We start from the raw sequence: 23,910 nt of genomic DNA, 5'->3' as shown, positions 1-23,910 counted from the left end.
ATAGCAATATGCTACTTCCTGCAGTGCAATATTGTCCAAATAGTGCTTCAGAGGGTGTAATAACAGTCTGTTCCAATACTGCTTTTATACAGACAGGGGGTTTGTAATCAAGTAATCAGCAGAGGTTGGGACACCTGTATGAATTGTTTGCATCAACTTTCAAGGCTTAATTTACTTACATTGCTGCAGAACAGCTGTAAGTTGTTAACCCATTACTGAAGAAGGCCTTTTTCTTTTCTTTTTTACAATATAACGGTGTAATTTACATTATTTTCCCGTTTTTGCTAACCTAAACTTTTTTTTAACCTCGAAGTTTACTGCTGACCTTTGCACAATTTCGGGTTATTTGCTGGACTTGAATTGCTTAAATTTCAATAAAAACTGAAAAAATTGAGTTGTTCAATAACATTTGACTGGTTGTGTATTAATATGATATACTATCATGTTTTCCAAGGTCTACGGAGGAGTAAAACAGGATGGCTTCATTGCTCCAGCAGTGATTGCTTCTTACGATATCGTGCTCACATCATATCATGTACTGCGGTCCGAACTCAACTATGCTGACATCCCTCTGGGTGGAAGGAGCTCTGCAGGCAAAGGGGTTACCCAAGAGTCACGCCTCAGACTCACCAAGCGCTACATGGCAGTTCCAAGCCCGTTGGTGGCTGTCGAATGGTGGCGTTTGTGTCTGGATGAGGCACAGATGGTAGAATGCACGACTGCCAAGGTGGGGACCGGTGGAAAATTGTAGATGGCTTTTGCGATTGCCCAACTACCCATGGACGAGTGAGCTTAACTTTGTAACCATTTTCGGGGAATTTATTTTCACAAATATGATTCATCTCTTTCCACTCTCCTGTTATAATTCTAGTCATGGACCATTGTCCTTTTGAGTGCAACCTTTCCTAAAATGCAAGTATACGTGGGTTTTAAAGGTGTGTTTCCGAACTTTCTCTGCAGGCAGCTGAGATGGCCCTTCGTCTTAGTGCGGTCAATCGCTGGTGTGTGACTGGTACACCGGTTCAGCGTGGACTGGAAGGTGAGAGAACTGGGATGTTGGAAAGTGCAGTCAATCGAGTTGGTTTGGGGTGTGGTTGGGTCAGATGGCGGACAGAGGGCACAGTTAGTTTTTCTAAGTTTAATCGGTACCTGCATATTCATTCATTCATTCTCGCCTGGTGTTGGCTTAGCGTTTAGGGTGCCAGCTTGGGATCCTAGGATCCTGGGTTTGAATCCAGGTCGATCGCTGAATTAACGCCAGGGGGGTTGACTCAGCCTGTCCTCCGAGGTCGGCAAATTGAGTACCCTTTTCACTGGTAATTCCCTGTGTGTCGCAAGAGGCGACTAACAGGGTTGGCGGCAGGAAGGGCATCCGGCTGTAAAACATTGCTTCAAAAAGGGGACCACTGTGCCCAAAAAAGGCCAACCTCTGCTCTGTGGGGATAAATGGCCTCTAAAGGTGGTTCTGCATATTCATTCTGATGTTAGAGTGATTGTTATCATTTGGAGTAAGGTTGCCTTTCATGGTTCAGAGATCATTTTGTTGTTGAAGCAATTTCCTGTGCAAAGAAATTCGTATCATCCACATCTGTGTCTTTGGCCATTAACATCTGTGTCATCCACATCAGATTTTCTTAATGCATAGACGACTTTATATGGCAATGGTACATTGCTAAAGATAGGTGAGCAGGATAGCCTAAAGCGGGGGTTGGCAACTTGACGGCTCTTTAATAATTTGTGCGGCTCCCAAGCCTGATCGATCAAACCCACTTTTTGGTCATCAATTTTCAGGAAAATCTTTGTGAGTGTTGTGAAAGGACAAAATAGTACTTGAGAACTTTGATAATATGATAAGCAGGAAAATAATCTGATTTCTGGCGTATTCTGTGAGCACGACTAACACATTGTGCTTCGCGCATAGTCCGCTGCACGGTCATTCCGGCCATCTTGTCGACAATAGTGCAACCTCAACCTCCAGTCTCTGTTTAGAATTCAAACCCTCCTTGTAAAAAGCTAGCAACACCCTAATCCTCGCTGGGCAGGTGAGCGAGAATCCCAATATGAGTGACTTATACCTAAATAACGTATAGCGATGTTTTGATACCATTTGATTTGTCTCCCGTTGGAGCGTGTGTGTATACAGTGCCTACAGAAAGTCTACACCTTCAAAATTTTCACCTTTTGTTGCCTTATAGCCTGGAATTAAATTGCATTAAATCAGACTTTTCCACCTTCATTTACACATCGTAACCCACAACTTACAAGTGAAAAACAAATTCTACAAATCTCAGAAAATTAATTAAAAAATACAAAACTAGAATATATTTTGTTGGATAAGTGTCCACCCCCCTGAGGTAATACTTGGTGGAAGCACCTTTGACAGCAATTACAGCTGTGAGTCTGTTGGGAGAGGTGTCTACCAACTTTGCACACCTTGATCGGGTAATATTTGGCCACTCTTCTGTACAAAACTGTACAAAACTGTTCAAGATCAGTAAAGTTGCGTGGGGAGCATTAATGGACAGCAATCTTCAAGTCATGCCACAGATTTTCGATTGGATTTAGGTCAGGGCTCTGACGGGGCCCACTCAAGGACATTTATCTTTTTGTTGCTTGGCCACTCCAGTGTATCTTTGGCTGTGTGCTTCAGGTCATTGTCATGCTGTAAGGTGAACTTTCATCCCAATTTCAGCTTTCCTGCATAGGGCAGCAGGTTTTCCTCCAGGATTTTCCTGTATTTTGCTCTATTGTTCCTTCTATCCTGACAAGTGCCCCAGTCCTTGCTGATGAGAAACGTCTCCATAACGTGAAGCTGCCGCCACTATGCTTCACAGTAGGAATGGTGTTCTTTGGGTGATATGCTGTGATGGGATTGCTGTACAGGGGACGGGCTAATATGGGAGGTTGTAATTATTACCTGAGTGTTACAAAAGCAATGCTTCAGCATTCCAAGGGAATACAATCATGCATATATTTGCTGGAGTGAGTGTTGTAAAGGTGACCAATTAATTTTTGTCAATCCAGACCTTTATGGCCTAATCTTGTTCCTGGGACGTGATCCTTATCTGGTTCGACACTGGTGGGAGAGATTGATTTATCAGCCTCTATGCCAGGGTAGGCCCGGAGCTTTACTTGATCTGCTCGCATCTTGCATGTGGAGAACAGCAAAGAAGGATGTTGTTGATCAGGTACGCTGGTAAAAGAGTAGTTTTGTGATAAGGCGTCTGTGTGGCGCAACCCTGCTGATACCAAAATGGCGGGATACTATGACCCTCTATTTTTTTTGGCTTTGATTGTGTGGTGTCCCATTTTTTCCTGCCAGATTGACCTTCCACCCCAGACGGAGGAGACCTACTGGCTTAGCTTTTCACCGGTGGAGCAGCATTTTTACAATCGACAGTACGAACAGTGTTCACAGGCACGTCACAGAAACATGCTGTTAAGTTTAGAACTGCTGCACCAATCTGAATGTTTCCATGGCTAAAGTGGTTTGTCCACATTTATTCTCCATCACTTCCACCGTTGTGCTACACTCATCCTACTTCATGGTTTAAATTCTAACTTTTGGATCCATTATCTTTATTTTGATGTTAATCGCAGCTGTTTTCTTTCTTCAAAGCTGACGTTGAGAGTAGATAGTTGTTAGCAATACGAAGGACCAATATTTCGTTTTACCATTTCCTTTGGATCATCCCTTTCTATCCCTCAAAGCAGCATTGATTTCGCATACTTTTGTCAATTTTCGGTTGGCAAAACTGATCATTTGAATTATCTGCCAACTCAGACCTACACTAGCCTCGACTAAGTTGAGTATTCCTCCAGCTTTGATTTTGATTATGTTTTTCAGTTGTATATGCCAGTCTTTTGCCATGTTGCTTCAACTCAAATGCAATTTCAAGTGGTGTTCACCCTGTGTCAATTCTAGAATGTTAGGTGCATTTTTGGGTAAAAGTTTGGAACCTCACTTCTTAACATAATTAGGGTATGCTGAATTCGGTTAACCCGGTTCCCAAGCCGAATTTTGTGTTTTTGACCTTCTAATTAGCATAAACAAAATGGTCGCCAAATTGCCATTTTTGGACAATTTCTTTGAACAAGCATTTATATATCATGTATATACATGCAGCTCTTTTACTTTAGCTTTACAACTTTAACCCCAAAATGCACCGAGAAGCTTGTACATGGCCTTTTTTCATAAACTAGTCTAATCTATATTATGGTTGGCGATATATTGAAAGAGACATTCAAACTGATATTGAAATTGGACACTATAAAATGGGAAATGGTTTTAATAAGACAATGTTTCATACAACCATTTATTCTAAAATTAAATATACATGGCCATGAAGCACAAACATTCAGGAATGTCACACATGTTGTTTTGCCAAACTACATCAAATTCATACAAGGGGTCTGATCATCAATCTGTTGCTGACAGGCACACATTGATGTGCACCTCAACTCTGAATAGCGACATTTGCAGTATCGAGTCTTGCATTGCTTCTGGCATGCACAACAAATCATCTCGAGGCAACTTTCTGGGATTGGACTCGGTGACATCAGAATAGGCCCTACTCCTGAATCACCACGTTTCTATCCCATTTCCACAGGTGCAGGAAGGTCAGGTATGGAACAATGAGCATTTCTCCATACCATGGCTTGATAGTGTACTCGCATCAAATGAAAATGAAGAGCATCACTTGTCGGTGACATTGCTTCTGGTTTACCAGTCTTGGAGAACAACATATGTCGTGCTGAATCAACAGTGGTTGTTCTGTGCACATTATATATTCTGCAGACGAACGCTTCTGCAGATTTGATTGTCTCCTCTGTGAGTTCACCAATGCCCAAGTTCTTCAGCAGTTTATGGTGCTCTTTGAAGACTTTCCATGATGTTCGTTTGGTGTGATTTGCAAAATAGGAGGTGGTGTCACACCCAGTTAATGCATGAAATGGTAGCAGTGCTGTGGACAAACTTCTCGGTAGATTGTTTAAAACAGTATCAATTGGTGAAAAAGGCCGTTTCTGCATGTATATACATGATATATAAATGCTTGTTCCAATAATGTGTCAAAAAATGGCAATTTGGTGGCCATTTGGTTTATGCTAATTACAAGGTCAAAAACTCAACATTCGGCTTGGGAACCGGGTTAATCTAATTCAGCATACCCTCACGTCTAGTCTAGAAATTTAAGCCCAAAGCGAGATGAGTGCTCTATGAGTGCAGCTTGATAAAATACCCTGCCATGATTACATGACCAATGACATTTCATGGTAACACCTTGGACATATGCTGATTGTTTTGGGAAGGATGGCATGTAGCTTATGGCCTTGAAGGATCGTTTTAATAATATTGTCGCGCAACTGCGATTAACATCAGAGTTGCGGAGGCCGATTACGAGGCTTTAAACTCCCGAGGCGAAAAATCAATAGCGGATTCCAAATCGAAGCGCGCAGGATGGAGGGGAACGACGAGAGCCCCGCAGCCTTAGCTATTAAAATCAAACACCCAGGAAAACTGCGTTCAGATATATGTACAAAAATAATACAAGGATTTATTCAAATAAAGCAAAGCACGCGCCGGTAATAGAATGTCCTAATCGGGACGTCCCCACACACATCAGATCCAGACGAGGGAATTATGAATTGAAGAAAAGAACACGTCACGTCGTGTACAGTGTATGCAGAGCTCGGCCTTATCTTGTCTTTGTCGTCTTGGTGGCTGCCGTCCAACACCGCTCCTTCCGGCCCGATTGCACACCACGAGGTCCCTCGCTCCAAGTCCCACAAGGCCTCGCTCCAAGTCCCACAAGGCCTCGCTCCAAGCGCCACGCGTCCCACGCAGGCTAGCGGCTCCACACGAGGTCGACTCGGACCAACGTACTGACGCGTCTCAAACCCAATTGCTCAAAACGGACTCGGGCTCTGCACTCGAACTGCGCATTGCTTGGGCTCTCTGCGCTCAACTCGAACTCCTGATCCAACTGCCAGCAAAGGCGTCCGATGCTCACTCAGCTCGTGCTGAACTCTCTACTCCTGGCTCATCCCAACTCTTGACTTGGGTCCGCGCACCTCCAAACTGCACTCAACTGCAGAACTCTTCTCAACTCAACTCGGTTCAGCGCACCTCCAAACTGCACTCACTCAACTCGACTCGACTCTCTGATTCAACTCAACTCCCTCAACTCGACTCTCTCCCGTCTCATCTCAACTGCCGAAAATGGCGTCCTGCCCTCGGTAATATCTCTGGCCGATGACGTCACATTGGCGCACTGTTCTGCCAATCAGAGCCTCCCACGACTCACCGGCTCGTCCAGGGGCACGCCCACTGCACCACAGCCGCTCCCGTTCCCGACTCCGTGGTCACCGCACGTGCTATGCGAGGTGGGCAGGCCTTTCGGAGGTGTAATGGAGGCGGCCAATTGTGGCGGTGTTCCAGCCCGGTTTCTTCCTAAGTCATGTCAGGGGGAAGGGCGTCATTTAGTGTTGTACTAAAGGTCCTAACTAATGCTTAAGTGGTGTGCAGTGCCAAAATGGACAAAGGTTTGACTACTAGGTGAGACTCACAGGGGCGTTATCTTTAATCCCTAACTACTTAACACTCGAATCTCCTGGTAGATCCACAATCATACATCTTATCCCGACAAACGCCTAAACATGAAGAACTTATTACAGGTAGATTCCCTATCGCGACAGTCGAATACCTACCTCTACAGATCTACCTGGCTCTTGATATTGCTGTACCCCCCAGACATAACAATATAATAATAATAATAATACATCGTGGGGGATAGAGTTCCCTTTCAAGGAATATGACTGCACAATGGGTGCAAGCCTATGGTTGTTTGTCCATGCTGCATTCCTTTAAAATGCTTAACGGCAAGCTCAGAAGCAGCACGTACCATTTTAAAAGTCCTTGATTTGACTCAGCCGGGGTTCGAACCACCAACCTCCCAGACGCTCTAAGCATTACACCACCAAGTCTGGTTTTAGCTTGAGTCTTTCATATACATCTTAGCCAAACGTTTAGACATTGGTTGGCCAAAGACTTGATGAGAGACTGATATTCTGGATGTTTGAAATTTAAACAGTGCACTGTATTTGTATCACAGCAACCACTATGATTGGTATATTACTGAATCAACATGGGGCTTTGTTGCTTTTATGTACTTGACGATGATATTTCCAGCAAGCTGTACTATTTGTGCTTTGAAGGCTACTTGTAATCTAGTACCTGCCTTGACTGCAGGACTCGCTGCGCAACCTGAATAAGTTACCAGATTGGGGTCGCAGACTCAGTGAGCTGGACCGGAACACCCTAGGGGTCATACTTGCCCCCTTGCTAAGACTGCGACAGGCATGTTGCCATCCTCAGGCTGTACGTGGGGAGTTCTTGCCTCTGCAGAAAAGGTGATTAAGCCATTTAACTACGTTTTAATGTTTTTGTAATTTAGTTGGTTGTTTTTTTGATAACTTTAACACTGACTGTAGGCTCTCAGTTCAAACAACTTACTCCTGACTTTTGACCCCAGTACCATGACGATGGAAGAGCTGCTGAAAGTGCTACAGAAGAAGTGTAAGACCGAGTGTGAGGAGGCGCACCGGCTCCTTGTATGTGCTCTTAACGGTCTAGCTGGCATACATTTCATCAAGGGTGAGTGCAAGGACAAAACGCCAAAATAGTCTTAGAAATCACATTGTTAATACCAATTCAAATCGTTCCATCGTGAAGGATTTTGCTGGGTACATCGGCGGTTCGTCGTTTTGTTAGAGACCAACACTTAACGCTCAGTGTAACTGTGTTGTCTGGAAAAATGCTAAATATATACATAAGTTTAAGTTATGAGAATGACCATACCTTTTTTATTGCAGGAGAGAAAGTGGAAGCTGTGGAAAAGTACCGTGAAGTCTTGCGATCCTCGGAAGAATACAAAGAGAAGTTAAAGACCGATTCTTTACAGGTGAGTGGGGGTAGTTGGTGCATGTACCTGGCATCCAAAGATGCAGATTGTCAAATGACTGGAAAGGAATTGCCCTGCTCTTTACTCGAGCTGGAATTTCTAATCTCAGTTTGCTCAGTCATCTTGGGCTTCCAGCAGGTTATTATGACAGTTTGAGCATTCTGATTTGAATACGTTTGAGTTTGCACATTTGAGTATGTGTAGGTGTTCAGTATAAAAGACCAGCTTGTTAAAATGTGTTAATGATAAACACAGCTGAACTGAGGGTATGAAGATAATATATTTCATAAAAGTGATCATTTAGCAGCTTCGGCACATTTGGCATAATTATACGAGTATATAACAAATTAGCAGTTGAAGAATCCAATTAGTCTTAGTTTGTTGCACTTGAGTTTTGTATGAGCAGAGGCCCTGCTAATTGTGCTTTGAGGTAAACTTGAAGGCATGCGGTGTGACTTCAAAAAACGTAGCTTCCATAAAATTGTGATACACCCTGATGTACGCTTATCGTGCTTTATAAACGTTTGTAAATTAAGTGAAGGGACCCTGTGAAATGGCAATTAGTAAATGTCGAATGTGAATAATTGTTCATACACACAAGGTTTTTGATGTTGACATATTTCTGACCTTGTGCATCATAGTCACGATGAAGTTCAGGTTTATTACCTCTGCCACAGAAGGTGGATGGAGGTTATGTGTTTTCACTCACGTTTCTCTGGATATCTCAAAACGTTGACTGATTCGGACGAAACTTGGAAAGGTTGGATGGGCGAAAAGGACTAATTGATTCGATTTTGCTGAGGATCTGGATACAACAACTTTCTAAATGATTCTTCACAATTGAGAGATAGGGTCAAAAACGATATGTAGCATATCTCCAAACGTTGTGGATGGATTATGACAAAACTTGGTGGACAAGTTGGATCGGTGACAAGAACAAGCCTATTCGATTTTGGTTCAGGTCTGGATCCAGATCCACGTGGCGTTGTGCGTCTTACGTTGTGGGTCTTACGTTGTGGGTCTTACGTTGTGGGTCTTACATTGTGGGTCTTACGTTGTGGTACTCGCTCACCTCACTGAAAATGGCCAGATTACTCATCCCTTTATATTCATTTGATTAAGAATTGCAAGTCTTTATTGTGACGTTGACCTTCTTCATGTGAAAATAATTTTGCATCCTAAATTTGAGGTGAACATGCATATGCAGTCTAAGCTCTCTGATCAGATGGCATGATGCAGGAGCTGTCTATCATTTTGTTATCTATATATATATCTGTGCAGTGTCTGTGTTGTCTTTTCTTGTCTTGTCTTGTTTTGTCTTGTCACTGAACTACTTTCTCAAACTTTTGTGAAATCGTACCAAACTTCTGGTATGCACATATCTCTCCCGTCGGTATGTCCTAAGGGTATTTTTCTTGAAAATTTTTCCTATTTTTAATTTTTTTTGTTTTTTTGGGGGATTCTTTTTTTTTTTCAACTTCAATTGTTTATAAAATGTGATATCACGTATATTACAAATACATTTGTGCAAAATAATAGTTTGAATTATGATTGGTTTAAACCATGACAAAACGGCACCTCGGGTACAGTCTCATTTATCTATATATCTACACATCTGGGCAGTGTCTGTGTTGTCACTTAACGACTCCCTCAAACTTTTGTTTCCGTGGTTGTGAAGTGTTTTTAATAACTTTGGGTGGTTTGGAATCACGTGGTGGTGAGGTATTTTGAATTATGTGGTGGTGAGGTGTTTTTAAATGACATGGTGGTGAGGTGTTTTTAAATCACATGGTGGTGAGGCGTTTTGAATTACGTGGTGGTGAGGTGTTTTGAATTACGTGGTGGTGAGGTGTTTTTAAATGATGTGGTGGTGTGTTTTTAATTTTGTGGCTGTGAGGTGTTTTTATTACGTGTTTTATGGCTGTGAGGTGTTTTTAATTTCGTGGTGGTGAGGTGTTTTTATTACGTGTTTTATGGCTGTGAGGTGTTTTCAATTTCGTGGTGGTGAGGTGTTTTTAATTTCGGGGCTGTGAGGTGTTTTTATTACGTGTTTTATGGCTGTGAGGTGTTTTCAATTTCGTGGTGGTGAGGTGTTTTTAATTTCGTGGTGGTGACGTGTTTTTATTACGTGTTTTATGGCTGTGAGGTGTTTTGAATTACTTGGTGGTGAGGTGTTTTGAATTACATGGTGGTGAGGTGTAATCGTCCCAAACTTCCAGTCTGCACCTACCCCTCCCCTATGTATGTGCGGAGGGGTTCTTTCTTGAAAGAAAAACATTCAACCTAAATTGCCCATGAAAATATAATATCACAAACACAACAAATACATTTGTGCAAAATAATTGTTTGTATTATGATTGTGTACCCTGGATAAGAATAGGTACACCGTATCCCTGCGTGTCGTAAAAGACGACTAAGAGGGTTGGCGTCAGGAAGGGCATCCGGCCATAAAAACATTGCCTCAAAAAAAGGGAACTATGACAATTACAACTACAAATGGGCAGGGTACAGCCCAAAGTGGAGATCGGTTTCTGAGGTTTGGGACATGGAATGTAGGGACAATGACAGGGAGATAAGAAGAAGTGGTGGAAGTATTGGTCAGAAGAAGAGTGGACATATGTTGTGTGCAAGAGACGAGATGGAAGGGAAGTGGTGTGAGAATGGTGAAGGGTAGGCAGGGACAGAAATACAAGTTTGTGTGGCAAGGGTGCCTGGAGGGCGTCAATGGTGTTGGTGTCCTGTTTTCTGAGGAGTTTGTAGACAGTGTGGTGAGTGTGACGAGAGTGAGTGATAGGTTGATGATGGTGAAAATGATGATTGGAAAGCTCTTGGTGAACGTCATCTCGGGATATGCTCCGCAGGTTGGTCGAAGCGATGAAGAAAAGGACAAGTTCTGGTGTGCGATAGAGAAGCTGATGGAAAACGTGAAAGATGAGGAAGTTGTTGTGGTAGGAGGAGACCTAAATGGACATGTGGGAAGGAGTATGGATGGTTTTGACGGAGTTCATGGGGGTTACGGATATGGTGTGAGAAATGGAGAAGGTGAAAGGATTTTGGAGTTTGCTGATGGAGCTGATTTGTTGATTTGTAATACTCAGTTCCAGAAAGAGGATAATAAGCTTGTTACATACACGTCAGGTGGGTCGACGACAACCGTTGACTACCTGATGGTGCGTAGGCGAGATAGGGGGCACCTCCGGGACACAAAGGTGATCCCGGGGGAGGAGGCTGTTTCACAGCACCACTTGGTTGTCTGTGACGTAAGGGTGAAAGGTGCGAGGAGAGCTCGGCGGGTGAAGTACCAACCGAGAATGAAGGTGTGGAGGTTGAAAGAGGTGACAGTAAGGGAGGCATTAAAAGAGAGGCTGAGTAGGGTCGAGGATGATGTGGTTGAGCTTGAAAGTGGTTGGATGTCGATGAAAGCTAGTCTGTTGGGAGCCGTTGGTGAGGTATGCGGATGGACAAAAGGACCACCGAGGCACTCGGAAACATGGTGGTGGGATGATGAAGTTGGAAAGAGGATTGACGAGAAGAGGAAGAAGTGCAAGGAGTGGCAGAAGGCGAAGGGTACAGGAGCAGAAACAGCAGAGCATGAAAGTTATAAGGCAGCCAGGAAGGCTGCAAAGAAAGAGGTAGCAAAGGCGCAGGAGGCATGTAGGAAAATGTTCGGAGAACGCTTGGATTCGGAAGAGGGTCAGAAAGCAGTATTCAGGATTGCAAAGCAGATAGTGAAAGAGAGGTGTGATATGATGGGGGTGAGTTGCTTGAAGGATGAAGTGGGACAAATCGTTGTCGACCCAGATGGAATTAAAGGAAGATGGAAAAGATATATGGAAATGCTGTTGAATACAGAGAATGAATGGGATGGCAACATAGAGAGTAACCCTGTTTTAGGACCGGCAGAGAAGATAACTGAGAAGGAAGTTGAGGAAGCGATAAAAGCAATGAAGGGTAGAAAAGCGGGAGGGCCGATGGGAGTTGTGGGAGATATGTTGAAGGCAGCAGGAAGTTGGGGTGTGAAGAGAATGACAGAGATCTGTAATCTGGTGGTGAAAGAAGGCCGCATTCCAGTGGATTGGGAACTGAGTACCCTCGTCCCTCTATACAAGGGGAAAGGTGACCCTCTGGAGTGTGGCTCGTACCGAGCGATAAAGTTATTGGAGCATGGAATGAAGGTATTGGAAAGGGTGTTGGAGAGGAGGATAAGGAAGAAAGTGAAGATCGACGAAATGCAGTTTGGATTCATGCCAAGAAGAGGAACGACAGCCGCGCTTTTCATTGTGAGGCAGTTGCAGGAGAAGTACATGGAGAAGAGGAAGAAGTTGTTTCTTGGGTTTGTTGATCTGGAGAAAGCATTCGATAGGGTACCACGCAAAGTATTGACATGGGCATTGAGGAAGTTAGGAGTGGAGGAATGGTTGATCAGAGTAGTGATGGCAATGTACAAAAGAGCACGCACAGCGGGAAGGACGAAGGACGGGAACAGTGGTGAGTTTGAGGTGAAGGTGGGAGTGCATCAGGGGTCGGTACTAAGTCCACTACTATTTGTAGCTGTGATGGAGGTGCTGGCTCAGAACGTAAAGGAGGGTTTACCGTGGGAGTTGTTGTATGCAGATGATCTTGTGTTGATTGCGGAAAGTATGGATGGACTGAAGGAAAAGATGAACACGTGGAAGGAATGTATGGAGACAAAAGGTCTGAAGGTGAATATCGGAAAGACGAAGGTGATGGCAAGTGGTAAAGCATGTGGTGAGGTGGAAAGAACTGGGAAGTGGCCCTGTGCTGTGTGTAGGAAGGGTGTCGGAGTGAACTCCATTCAATGTACAATGTGCGCTGAGTGGGTTCATCAAAAATGTAGTGGTCTGAGAGGGTCATTAACCAGTGTGGCAGCTACATTCAAATGTAAGGTGTGCACAGAGGGAGCTGCAGATGGAGGAAATGTTGAGTTGGATCTTGTAGATGGCGTGAAGCTGGTAGGTGTGAAAACATTTTGCTACCTCGGAGACATGCTGAATGGAGAAGGTGGATCAGACTCGGCAACGGTTGCTCGAGTGAGATGTGCATGGAAGAAGTTTCGGGAACTGAGTGGCGTGCTGATGATGAGGGGAGTGTTGTTGAAGCTGAAGGGAAAGGTGTATGCTGCATGTGTGAGAAGTGTTATGATTTATGGGAGCGAGACATGGGTAATGAACGTAGAGCAGCAACGAAGGTTGGAAAGGGTGGAAATGCGAATGGTTCGGTGGATGTGTGGAGTATCGTTGAGAGAGAGGAAGACAAATGATGAATTGCGAAAGATGATGGGAATAGAGCCTGTGATTGATGCTGTGAAGAGGAACAGGTTGAGATGGTTTGGTCATGTGTTGAGGAAGGATTAAAGTGACTGGTTGAGAAGAGTGATGGAAATGAATGTAGAAGGAAGCAGAGGACGGGGAAGACCGAGAAAGACTTGGCGAAAGATGGTGGAAGAAGAAATGCGGGCAAGGGGGTTAACAAGGAGAGATGCAGAAAATAGGGCAAAATGGAAAAGATTGTCATGGGGACCGCAAGGCTAACCCCCGCTCTAGCAGGGAAAATGGCCTTTAAAATGCATGTTGTATTATGATTGGTGTAAATCATGACAACACAGGTAGGTAGTCATTATCAGGTAGTCATTATCCTCAGCTAAAATAAGCCCGTTCCTCAGTAACGACGCTTGGTGAGGCGAACACAGCGAGCCGAGCCAAGCTAGTGATATATATGATCAGCAGGGACCCGTGGAAATTCCACGTAAAATGTTAAATGTTACTTCAAGTCCTCAACCCTCCCCCCTCTTCCCTCTCCCCCTCACGAACCACAAGTCTTTACCCACCATCAATCAATCCCCTCCCCACTCCAAGCGTTTAAGCCCCCTCCCCGCTAACACAACTCCTAACCCCCCCGAGCCCGACTGAAAGACTTCAATCCACCCCTCTCCTCCCATCCCCGTTCAATCTTTGTCCCTCCCATCCCCCTTCCTCCTCTCCCTCTTCCCCATGCCCCCTCCCCCCACTGCTACCCAACCCCAAGTCCTCACCCTTCCCCTTCCGAAAAAGAATCCCACTAAGATGTCAATCCCCCCCACTTCAAGCCTTAAAATCCCCTACTCGCCCATCACGGCTGCCTGTCTGACTCACAATCACGTGAGATATGCAGAAAAAATATATGATGTGACCATGAGCAAGCTAAATGTGCCCGTCAGGGTTGCCTGTCCAACTCGCAATCCCGTGAGATATGTCAATAAACGACTCGAAACCAATTACAGTCGGACCCCGCTATTCGCGGGGGATACATTCCTAGAAAATCCGCGAATAGCGAAATCCGCAAATAGCGAGGCATTGTTTCAATGGAAAAAGGGGGGATAGGTTCCCGAGTCGCGAAAATCCACTAATAGAGAGGAATAAACCGTGAACGGCAAGGCAAAATCCACTAATGGTGACGAAAATCCGCAAAGGTCGATGAAAATCCGCAAAGGTCGATGAAAATCCGCAAAGGTCGATGAAAATCCGCAAAGGTCGATGAAAATCCGCAAAGGTCGATGAAAATCCACAAAGGTCGATGAAAATCCACAAAGGTCGATGAAAATCCGCAAAGGTCGATGAAAATCTGCAAAGGTCGATGAAAATCCGCAAAGGTCGATGAAAATCCGCAAAGGTCGATGAAAATCCGCAAAGGTCGATGAAAATCCGCAAAGGTCGATGAAAATCCGCAAAGGTCGATGAAAATCCGCAAAGGTCGATGAAAATCCGCAAAGGGCGATGAAAATCCGCAAAGGTCGATGAAAATCAGCAAAGGTCGATGAAAATCAGCAAAGGTCGATGAAAATCTGCAAAGGTCGATGAAAATCTGCAAAGGTCGATGAAAATCTGCAAAGGTCGATGAAAATCTGCAAAGGTCGATGAAAATCTGCAAAGGTCGATGAAAATCCGCAAAGGTCGATGAAAAATCCGCAATGGTCGATGAAAATCCCGTGAATGTATGCCGCATATTGTTGCGGATCCCGGGTCTGTCGATGTACTAAGGGGGGAGGTGGGGTATGAAGTCACCGGGTCGCCGCGACTAAGTTCACACACGACGAGTTGCGAAACAACTTCAATCACCAATCTCCCAGCCACGTGCTGAAGAGTTACTGGCCACTACACCCAAATACCTTCGAGACATGCGGCCGGAGAGACCGGGGTTTGAACCCTCTCGCGTTCCCACACCTTATGGTGTGCCGAGCGGATCGCACTGTGTGGGTCGCGGCGTTATCCTGCATGATTTATTGGCCTGATTAAAGTCAACTCGGTTTGGACTATGCTGGGCCAATGAAGAAAAGGACAATACGAACAGGTTGAAAAAGACCAAAAAATGCACACGCCTTTCATTTACAAGGCACAGGTAAAAGGGACGAGAGGCAGACTTAGCAATCCTTACCTAGCCTAATCCCAACAGGCGCCTTGCTCACTCACACAGGGAATGAATCACACCGGTTAAACTCGTACCGATGGACGTGCCGACGCTGACTTGGGTCCGCCAGCTCTCGTGCGCAGCGCACGGATCGATCCGGGACATGCAGCTTGAAGGAAAATCGGCCTTGAGGACGAACCGCCACTTGTGTGAAGAACCAGCACGGGGAACGAAGGAGGAGTGCAGAACTGACGGACCAGCACGTAGGACAGCCAGCTTCAAGACGAACAACGAGAGTAAGCTCGAATGACGATGGGCACGGACCTTTATTGGGTGGAATGTCCTTCTCGAAGGTTCCACAGCCTCCCCATTGGCCAAGGTTGGTCACGTGGGTAATTTCCCCCTCCCCACCCCCACCTCCTTCTGGAAGGTTCCACAGCCTCCCATTGGCCGAGGTTGGTCACGTGCGGTCATTCAGCCCTGCCTCCATCTGGAATGTTCCACGACCTCTCATTGGAAGGTTTTATGCCCCGCCTACCACTGCCGCGGTTGATCACGTGGACTGTTCTTTTTGCCACGCCTCCCTGCACATGAAACCAACGTCTTCTTTGACCAGTACAAGGGGGGTAACTTGTACAAGGGGGCTGCAGTACCTGCATAACTCAACGCATATCTGCTTTAATTACTACACACTGGAAAGGGAGCCAATTTTTACATTTAATAAGAAATAACTAACTACTGCAGGCTACATGTTGTCGTGCAATTAACTATAGGGGGTTTGCCTTTATTGCAAAACTGCAACTATATATATATATATATATATATATATATATATATATATATATATATATATGTATATATATATATATATATATATATATATGTATATATATATATGTATATATATATATATATATATATATATATATATATATATATATATATATATATATATATATATATATATATATATATAATATATATATATATATAATATATATATAATATATATATATGTATATATATGTGCAAAGGCAAAGCATTATATGTATGTATATATATATATATATGTATATAATTATATATAATTAAAAGTATAAAATTTGTATCATTGTTTTTGAGTCAGAGGCCTTTTATAATGATATGGGTTTAGGCCCTGCCTGAGAGAATGCCACATAGTTATTTAAGTGGTGTACACGATAATAGACCGCTGCCTCCACTGCTGAGGCTGATCTTCACAAGGGACCATGTCACCTACCGGCTTAAAATCCTTTCAACTGTTGCTTTGGTCATTTTACAATGAAGGGAAAACTTATAGGGATTGCATGATGATTGTGAATATGAAAGTTCCGAAGACTCCTTTGCCTTTGCGAAGGACCAACATGGCAACCGGATGATTTTTTTTTTTTTTTTCCAAGGACAAATTATCGGTGGACTCAGGCAAATTCTCCATCCATTGGGTGGAACGGAATGTTACACACATGCACACACACATGGACAAACAAGCGTATTATTATGTAGATGACTTGTTTTTTGTCCCACCATCAGAGGCTACATACAACCCGTAACCTGATGGAGCTGTTGGGAGAAAAACTAGCAGGTGTGGCGCCAACACTACGTGATCACCACTTACAGGAAGAGGTACAGCTTGTACAGAGTGTTCTATACTTTCACTCCTGTTATTGAGAATTTCCCTTCACAAGGGAAATATGACCAATCAATGACGAGTCATGTTTGTTCATGGCACCGGCTTCCCGCCTGATGCTTACTTATGTAGGTGATGTGCCAAAACGATTTTCTGCCGAATAAAATGCCATTTATTGGTTGAGTGGTTCAAGACATTTTCTCCGCTTGCTGGCTAACTTGCACTTGACAAGCATGAAAAGTGTGCATGTGTAATGTGTTGAGGGAGTCCTTCTACCTATAGTGTCCTGGAATGGAGTGGTTTGTTGCATTATTTAGCTTCCTGTATTGCATTTTCAATGTCTGCATTTGAAAAGATAGATTTATTCTGTAAACCTTGCAGGGGAGCTATGAATTTCAAACTCGTATTCCTTTATCAATTTCCTGCATGAGCTTGTGCATTATATATGGTGTGCATGCAATCCTAGGCCGACAAGTTGCAGAAACACTACATGAACAAATATGAGAATGAGGTTTCGGAAGCACTGAATGCTTGGCGGCCAGTTAAAGAAAATGTTTTTGAGCTGGAACACAAGGTGAGATATAAGAGGTGGACCTCTTTCGATGAATAACTACAACAATGATAACTGCTTTACGAGTTACATTTGTTGTGCACCAGAATGGAGCGTCTTTATCATACGTACTGGTTTGTACAGAATCGTGCCGGTACTTCTTGGTGGCTGGACGTGATTGAGCTTGCTTTGCATCAGGGCCAGGCAGAGGAGCTACTTGGGAGGGTGCGCAATGAGGTCTCGGCAAACAGAGACTTTCCCAAGTCGTCAATGTCCATGTTGAACAAGTAAGGCCCTTAGGGTGTGCCGCAGGGCTCATATTTAGACCCTCTATGGGAGTACTGCTTTTATGGCTACAACCGACAAGTTCCTATTTTGGATCGAGAGTTACGCGAGCACTCTGACTGTGGTAACGTAACTGTGGTAACGCAACGACTAATAACGTACTGTGGTAACGTAACGTAACGACTAACGTAATAAGTAACGCTGTGGGCCTTTACAGGTTTCGAGATCTGCGGGGTTTGCAGTTTCTGTTGTCTACACAAATCGCCGACCTTAAGAAGTCTCTCAGCCTTGTTCGTGACTCTATCCAACCATTGGAAAAGCCATCGCACCAGATGATCCAAGCTGCATCACTGTGCCATCTGCAACCTGGACTATTTTCCCGGAACAAGTGAGTTGTGTTTGAATAGTGAGTTGTGGCCGCTTCGCACCTGAAGTTTGCTGCTTGTATAAATCTTGGATTTGCACAATCCTGGCCATGTGTCTCACCCTTGGCTCGCAGGCACCACCTTAAGCTCATGCGCTTTCTTTTCTCATCCAACTAATTGTGCTGTGCTGTTCTTTTGTGAAATCCACCATGATATGCGCCACCATTGACCATCTTGTGTGCTTCATTCCTGCAGATGTGCTTTCTGCAAGGCTGATGAACTGTTCACAGAATATGAATCGAAATTGTTCTCAACAAGGTGAGATGCTTAGCTGGAGCATTATATGCCGGCTTTGTGCGAAAATAATCAAACAAAATCATTTAATTAAAGGTTGTTCTCTATTGCACATATAAGTTATAACTGACTTTTTGTATTTCCAGTGAGCGTGGACAAACAGGGTTGTGTGATGAGAATGTCGGAGGTTCAGAGGAAAGTGCAGATGAGGGTGAGGGTGCTTCCGCACCACGTCCTGCCACCAGTCGAGGCCTTTGGCAACGAAGCGAGCTTGAGCGTGCTCTCAAAGGCATCCTCGCCTTTACGAGGACGGCACGGTTTTCCAGAAACATTGTGGATAGCGGGTGCCTGTGTCTGGAGCTGTTTGAACTATGGAAAAAGGAATACAAGGTAAGACGAGACGGAGCATTTAACATTGCAGAGCCTCGCTGGGGTATCGTCTCAGCAATGCCTTTCGTACATCAAGCCATTAAGTAGGAATACCTTGAAGGTTAAATGTATATCATACTCAAAATATGGCAATGCCTTATATGATTGAACCTTTTCGGATCAAAAACGGCTTGGATGATCTCCACCAAATTTGACACATGTCCTCTCAGGGTACCCAGGGTCAAGTGGGGGCATAAAATAACTCTATCCCTTCATCTTGGAGAGTGGGGAGATGATTTGCGATTTTCACCTGTACACGTGGAATAATGCAAGTGATTTAACCTCTGACCCCTGCTGGAGAAACACCCACACCATATATCGCTCCCGTAGGGAGCGACTGTTACGAGCTTTTATAATTCAGCAACAATTTTTTTAAATGCAAAACTTATAACTCGGATTCATTGCTATGCAAGCTTAATTGCCTTATGATACAACAACAACAACAACAGGCATTTTGAGGCCATTTCCCTGCTAGAGCGGGGGTTAGCCTTGCGGGCCCCTCTCTTTCAACGATACTCCGCACATCCACCGAACCATTCGCATTTCCACCCTTTCCAGCCTTCGTTGCTGCTCTACGTTCATTACCCATGTCTCGCTCCCATAAATCGTAACACTTCTCACACATGCAGCATACACCTTTCCCTTCAGCTTCAAAGACACTCCCCTCCTTGTCAGCACGCCACTCAGTTCCCGAAACTTCTTCCATGCACATCTCACTCGAGCAACCGTTGCCGAGTCTGATCCACCTTCTCCATTCAGCATGTCTCCGAGGTAGCAAAATGTTTTCACACCTTCCAGCTTCACGCCGTCTCCAAGATCCAACTCAATATTTCCGCCATCTGCAGCTCCCTCTGTGCACACCTTACATTTGAATGTAGCAGCCACACTGGTTAATGACCCTCTCAGACCACTACATTTTTGATGAACCCACTCAGCGCAGATTGTACATTGAATAGAGTTCACTCCGACACCCTTCCTGCACACAGCACACGGCCACTTCCCAGTTCTTTCCACCTCACCACATGCTTTACCACTTGCCATCACCTTCGTTTTCCGATATTCACCTTCAGACCTTTTGTCTCCATACATTCCTTCCACGTGTTCATCTTCTCCTTCAGTCCATCCATACTTTCTGCAATCAACACCAGATCATCTGCATTCAACAACTCCCACGGTAAACCCTCCTTTACATTCCGAGCCAGCACCTCCATCACAGCTACAAAGAGGAGTGGACTTAGTACCGACCCCTGATGCACTCCCACCTTCACCTCAAACTCACCACTGTTCCCGTCCTTTGTCATTATAGCTGTGCGCGCTCTCTCGTACATTGCCATCATTACTCTGATCAACCATTCCTGCACTCCTAACTTCCTCAAATGCCCATGTCACTACTTCGCGTGGAACCATATGGAATGCTTTTTCCAGATCAACAAACCCAAGAAACAACTTCTTCCTCTTCTCCATGTACTTCTCTTGCAACTGCCTCACAATAAAAAGCACGTCTGTCATTCCTCTTCCTGGCATAAATCCAAACTGCATTTCGTCGATCTTCACATTCTTCCTTAGCCTCCTCTCCAACACCCTTTCCAATACCTTCATTCCATGCTCCAATATAACTTTATCGCTCTATATGAGCCACAGTCCAGAGGGTCACCTTTCCCCTTGTATCGAGGGACGAGGGTACTCAGTTCCCAATCCACTGGAATGCGACCTTCTTTCACCACCAGATTACAGATCTCTGTCATTCTCTTCACACCCCAATTGCCTTATGATGAACAATATTAATGACAGGAAATCTAGGTGTGGAGAAATGTACACCCTCAGACACAGGTATGACTGACTAACTTGGACATAATTTACATTAATATTGTCAAAGCAACTTATGGTTAAGTTTGATGTTAAAATGTAATTGTTAACTTAAACAACTCTGTAGAACTGTGCGTGTCTTAGTTGACTATAGGCCTATATGTTGGACTATAATATTATATATATGTATATATATATATATATATATATATATATATATATATATATATATATATATATATATATATATATGTATGTATATGTATATATGTATGTATATATATATGTATATGTATATATATATATATATATATATATATATATATATATATATATATATATTATATTATTATATTATTATATTATTATATTATTATATAAAATATTATTATATAAAATATTATTATATAATATTTATATTAGACTATCGGCCTTGCTTGCAGCCAATCTCAAACCACGGTGGTGTGGGAAAACACAGACACACACACACACACACACACACACACACACAAGAATGGGTGCAGACAATGTGGACATAATCCACATTTAATATACAAAATAAACTTGTTATTAAATTAGACAAAAATAATGGTGCGGTTAATTTATACAGGGTGTCCACAAAGGCTTGTTTGATTTGGTTGTAATGGAATTTTAAAAGTGGAACAAGACTTTGTGGCCAACCTTTTTATCTATGCAGAATTGTTCCTATGGCCGCCTGGGGGCGCTATATTAAATTGTACCTGCAGGCAGACACGCACGCACGCACACACACGCACACACACAGAAAATAGACAAAATCGGTTAAGTCGATGAAAGTTGGGGTCGTCGGGAATTGACAACAAATGAAGATGAAATTTTGAGTATTACAAGTTATAATATTCACTGCTCAGTAATTGTTGTTGTAAGCTGCCACCTCATTGGCTTTTTCTTTCTAAGGTATTGCATGCCTATTGGATGATGCTGAGGAATCGCATCTCAGCAATGGACGAGCTCTCAATGGCGACTCAGAGGTTCCGCCTGCTTTTGCCACATGAGGAAAAACCTAACCCTCCTGTTCCTAACATCATTGAACCCGGCGAGGTGATCTTGTCTTTAAAACCTGAAATATTTTAGATTCTTATTGTAGTTATATATTTTGATTCCATTTATATCTATGAAGGGCACAAAGGAATTTTAATGAGTTTTCTTTTAATCAATTGTTAGCCAGTCTTCATGAGCTGATTTTTTTTGTATACATGGTCGAATCTCATGGAAGAGCTAGAGCAGAATGGAATGAAACAAAATGGGAAGGGTGGAAACACCACCAGCAGAGTATGACATAATGCTCAAGGTGAGGAGGAGAAGGACATATTTGGGTGAAGAAAACTGCGCATGAGCTGAAACGCAATAGGAAGAGGAAGAGGAAGGGGAAAGTGGGGATGAAAAAGAAAAGGAACAAATCAACTGCCAACGAGCAAACAAAGGGGGAAGAGGGGTGGTTAAGAAAGGGGGATAAGTATCCTTTTTACTTATTTTGTGTTTATCGCCTTCACTACTAATAGTTTCTGCAAATCGGTTGAGATGATGTCTGCGGTGAGGAAACAAAAATAATCAGTGATAGTAAGAATGGCGCGAATGTTTTAACCCCGTGTTTGTTTCCCCATTTCTTCTTGTTGGGTTTGAGCGCAGGTAGAACAACAACAGAGCAAACTATTAAATGACAAAGCAGTCGCAACGTCCCAGCTGCGCAGGAAGCTTGGACAGCTTCTGTACCTTGAAAACCTGGAGAAGGTGCCAAGTTGTCACTTTGATCATGCTCGTTGCACTTTTGCTGTCAAGCTCATTAACTTTCCCGTTTGTAGTGAATTTTCATGAAGGTGGCTTGCTGGAAAATAAATAATGTCAGTCTGTTGAGGCTAACCCCCGCTCTAGCAGGGGAAATGGCCTTAAAATGCATGTTGTTGTTGTTGTCTTTGTTGAGCTGCACCTCATCATGAGGACAGTGTTGAGTTACAAATACCAGGATGGTACATATGGAAAAATCTGCATTTCTTTTTTTTAGTTTTGAGAGTTGACAGTAGTAAGGAAATTTAGATGTTTCCTCTTTGGCTCGCTGATAATGTTTTCTTCTATCCTGGACATTGAATGTTCAACCAACCATATTTGTGTGTGGTGTAGTTGGTGAAGCAGCATAATTTGACTTTTATGCAGCTTTTGTGCTGTTGTGCCCCCTAATGGTGAAAAGGGTTAGGAATGTTATGAAGCAGTTTTGCACTGTGAACAATGGGCTGCTTTTAGTTCTCGTAATCAATTGAAGAAACTGTTTATTTTGAGAAAAGCAATTCCATCCGTCTCTAATGATTGCAACATTTGTTGTTTCAGTCACAAGCATGTTCCGGAGGGGAGAATGTTGATCCTTGCCCAATCTGTACCAGGCCATTAGGCCAGGAGGTAATGGATTAAAACTTCTTCTGGTTCTGGGTCCGAGCTTGCTGAAACATTGGGTTTTACTTCCTTCATTGAAGTTCTTCAAAGCTATGAATTCCATACTGGATCTGTCTAATTTTCTGTTGTCGTTTCATCCCTGTGTTAATTGTATTTTGAACCCATTCTCATGTGTTCGACGTATCTTCTCGGTCTGTTGTCGAATTTGACGATGTGTCTGGCCTAAAGGCCTATGCCTCATTTCGGAAGTGTGCCTCATTTCTCAAGACTGACACAGTGACACATGCCTCTTCAGGTTTCTTTCATCTTGGGTATTCTCTTTTTACCCATGATTTTATTACCCCCATTAACGTTTCCTAAATCGAGCATTTACTTGCTAGTTTGTGTTTCACAACACCCTTCTATGTCCACCACCATCTCGTTTGTACACATCTCATTTACTATCAAGGACTGGGTCATTAAGGGGACTTGTGGGATGTTATTGACTGATGTGTTCATGTTTCTTCCATACCTATCCCAACCACCCCTAGTGGTCAGTGCTGCCCTGTGGGCACTGTTTCTGTGGGGCGTGCATGGCACTGCAGATACAGCAGTGCAGCACGGGTCGAGGCAGGGGTTCTATTTGCTGTGCCGTGTGCAGACAGCCGGCCCTGCACCGTGAGCTCGCCTGTGTGACTACTGTAGCCGATACCACCAGTGACAATGACATCAGTGTGAAGGTTTATTTTTTCTCTTCTTTGATTATAG

General features: G+C 43.6%; 1 protein-coding gene across 5 annotated transcripts in view; it reads left to right on the top strand.

Moving 5' to 3' along the window:
- Positions 1-23,910, top strand: part of SHPRH (SNF2 histone linker PHD RING helicase) — a 143,880-nt gene that overhangs the window by 76,966 nt on the left and 43,004 nt on the right. For all 5 annotated transcript variants that reach the window (XR_010983740.2, XM_068110817.2, XM_068110818.2 and 2 more), the window contains 17 exons: positions 455-727; positions 961-1,039; positions 3,025-3,188; positions 3,323-3,418; positions 7,250-7,410; positions 7,533-7,654; positions 7,873-7,961; positions 16,914-17,006; positions 17,477-17,584; positions 17,705-17,847; positions 18,063-18,233; positions 18,466-18,528; positions 18,651-18,894; positions 21,676-21,819; positions 22,408-22,509; positions 23,101-23,169; positions 23,694-23,882. Coding sequence is in view for 4 of the 5 variants with exons in the window: in XM_068110817.2 (XP_067966918.2) it covers positions 455-727; positions 961-1,039; positions 3,025-3,188; positions 3,323-3,418; positions 7,250-7,410; positions 7,533-7,654; positions 7,873-7,961; positions 16,914-17,006; positions 17,477-17,584; positions 17,705-17,847; positions 18,063-18,233; positions 18,466-18,528; positions 18,651-18,894; positions 21,676-21,819; positions 22,408-22,509; positions 23,101-23,169; positions 23,694-23,882 (2,310 nt within the window). In the remaining variant the exon portion in view is untranslated. The remainder of the gene's footprint in view (positions 1-454; positions 728-960; positions 1,040-3,024; positions 3,189-3,322; positions 3,419-7,249; positions 7,411-7,532; positions 7,655-7,872; positions 7,962-16,913; positions 17,007-17,476; positions 17,585-17,704; positions 17,848-18,062; positions 18,234-18,465; positions 18,529-18,650; positions 18,895-21,675; positions 21,820-22,407; positions 22,510-23,100; positions 23,170-23,693; positions 23,883-23,910) is intronic.

Source organism: Myxine glutinosa, chromosome 3 (assembly GCF_964187855.1).
Source record: "Myxine glutinosa chromosome 3, kmMyxGlut1.1, whole genome shotgun sequence".
NCBI classification, from domain to species: domain Eukaryota; kingdom Metazoa; phylum Chordata; class Myxini; order Myxiniformes; family Myxinidae; genus Myxine; species Myxine glutinosa.
This window is presented reverse-complemented; position numbering and strand designations above follow the sequence as displayed.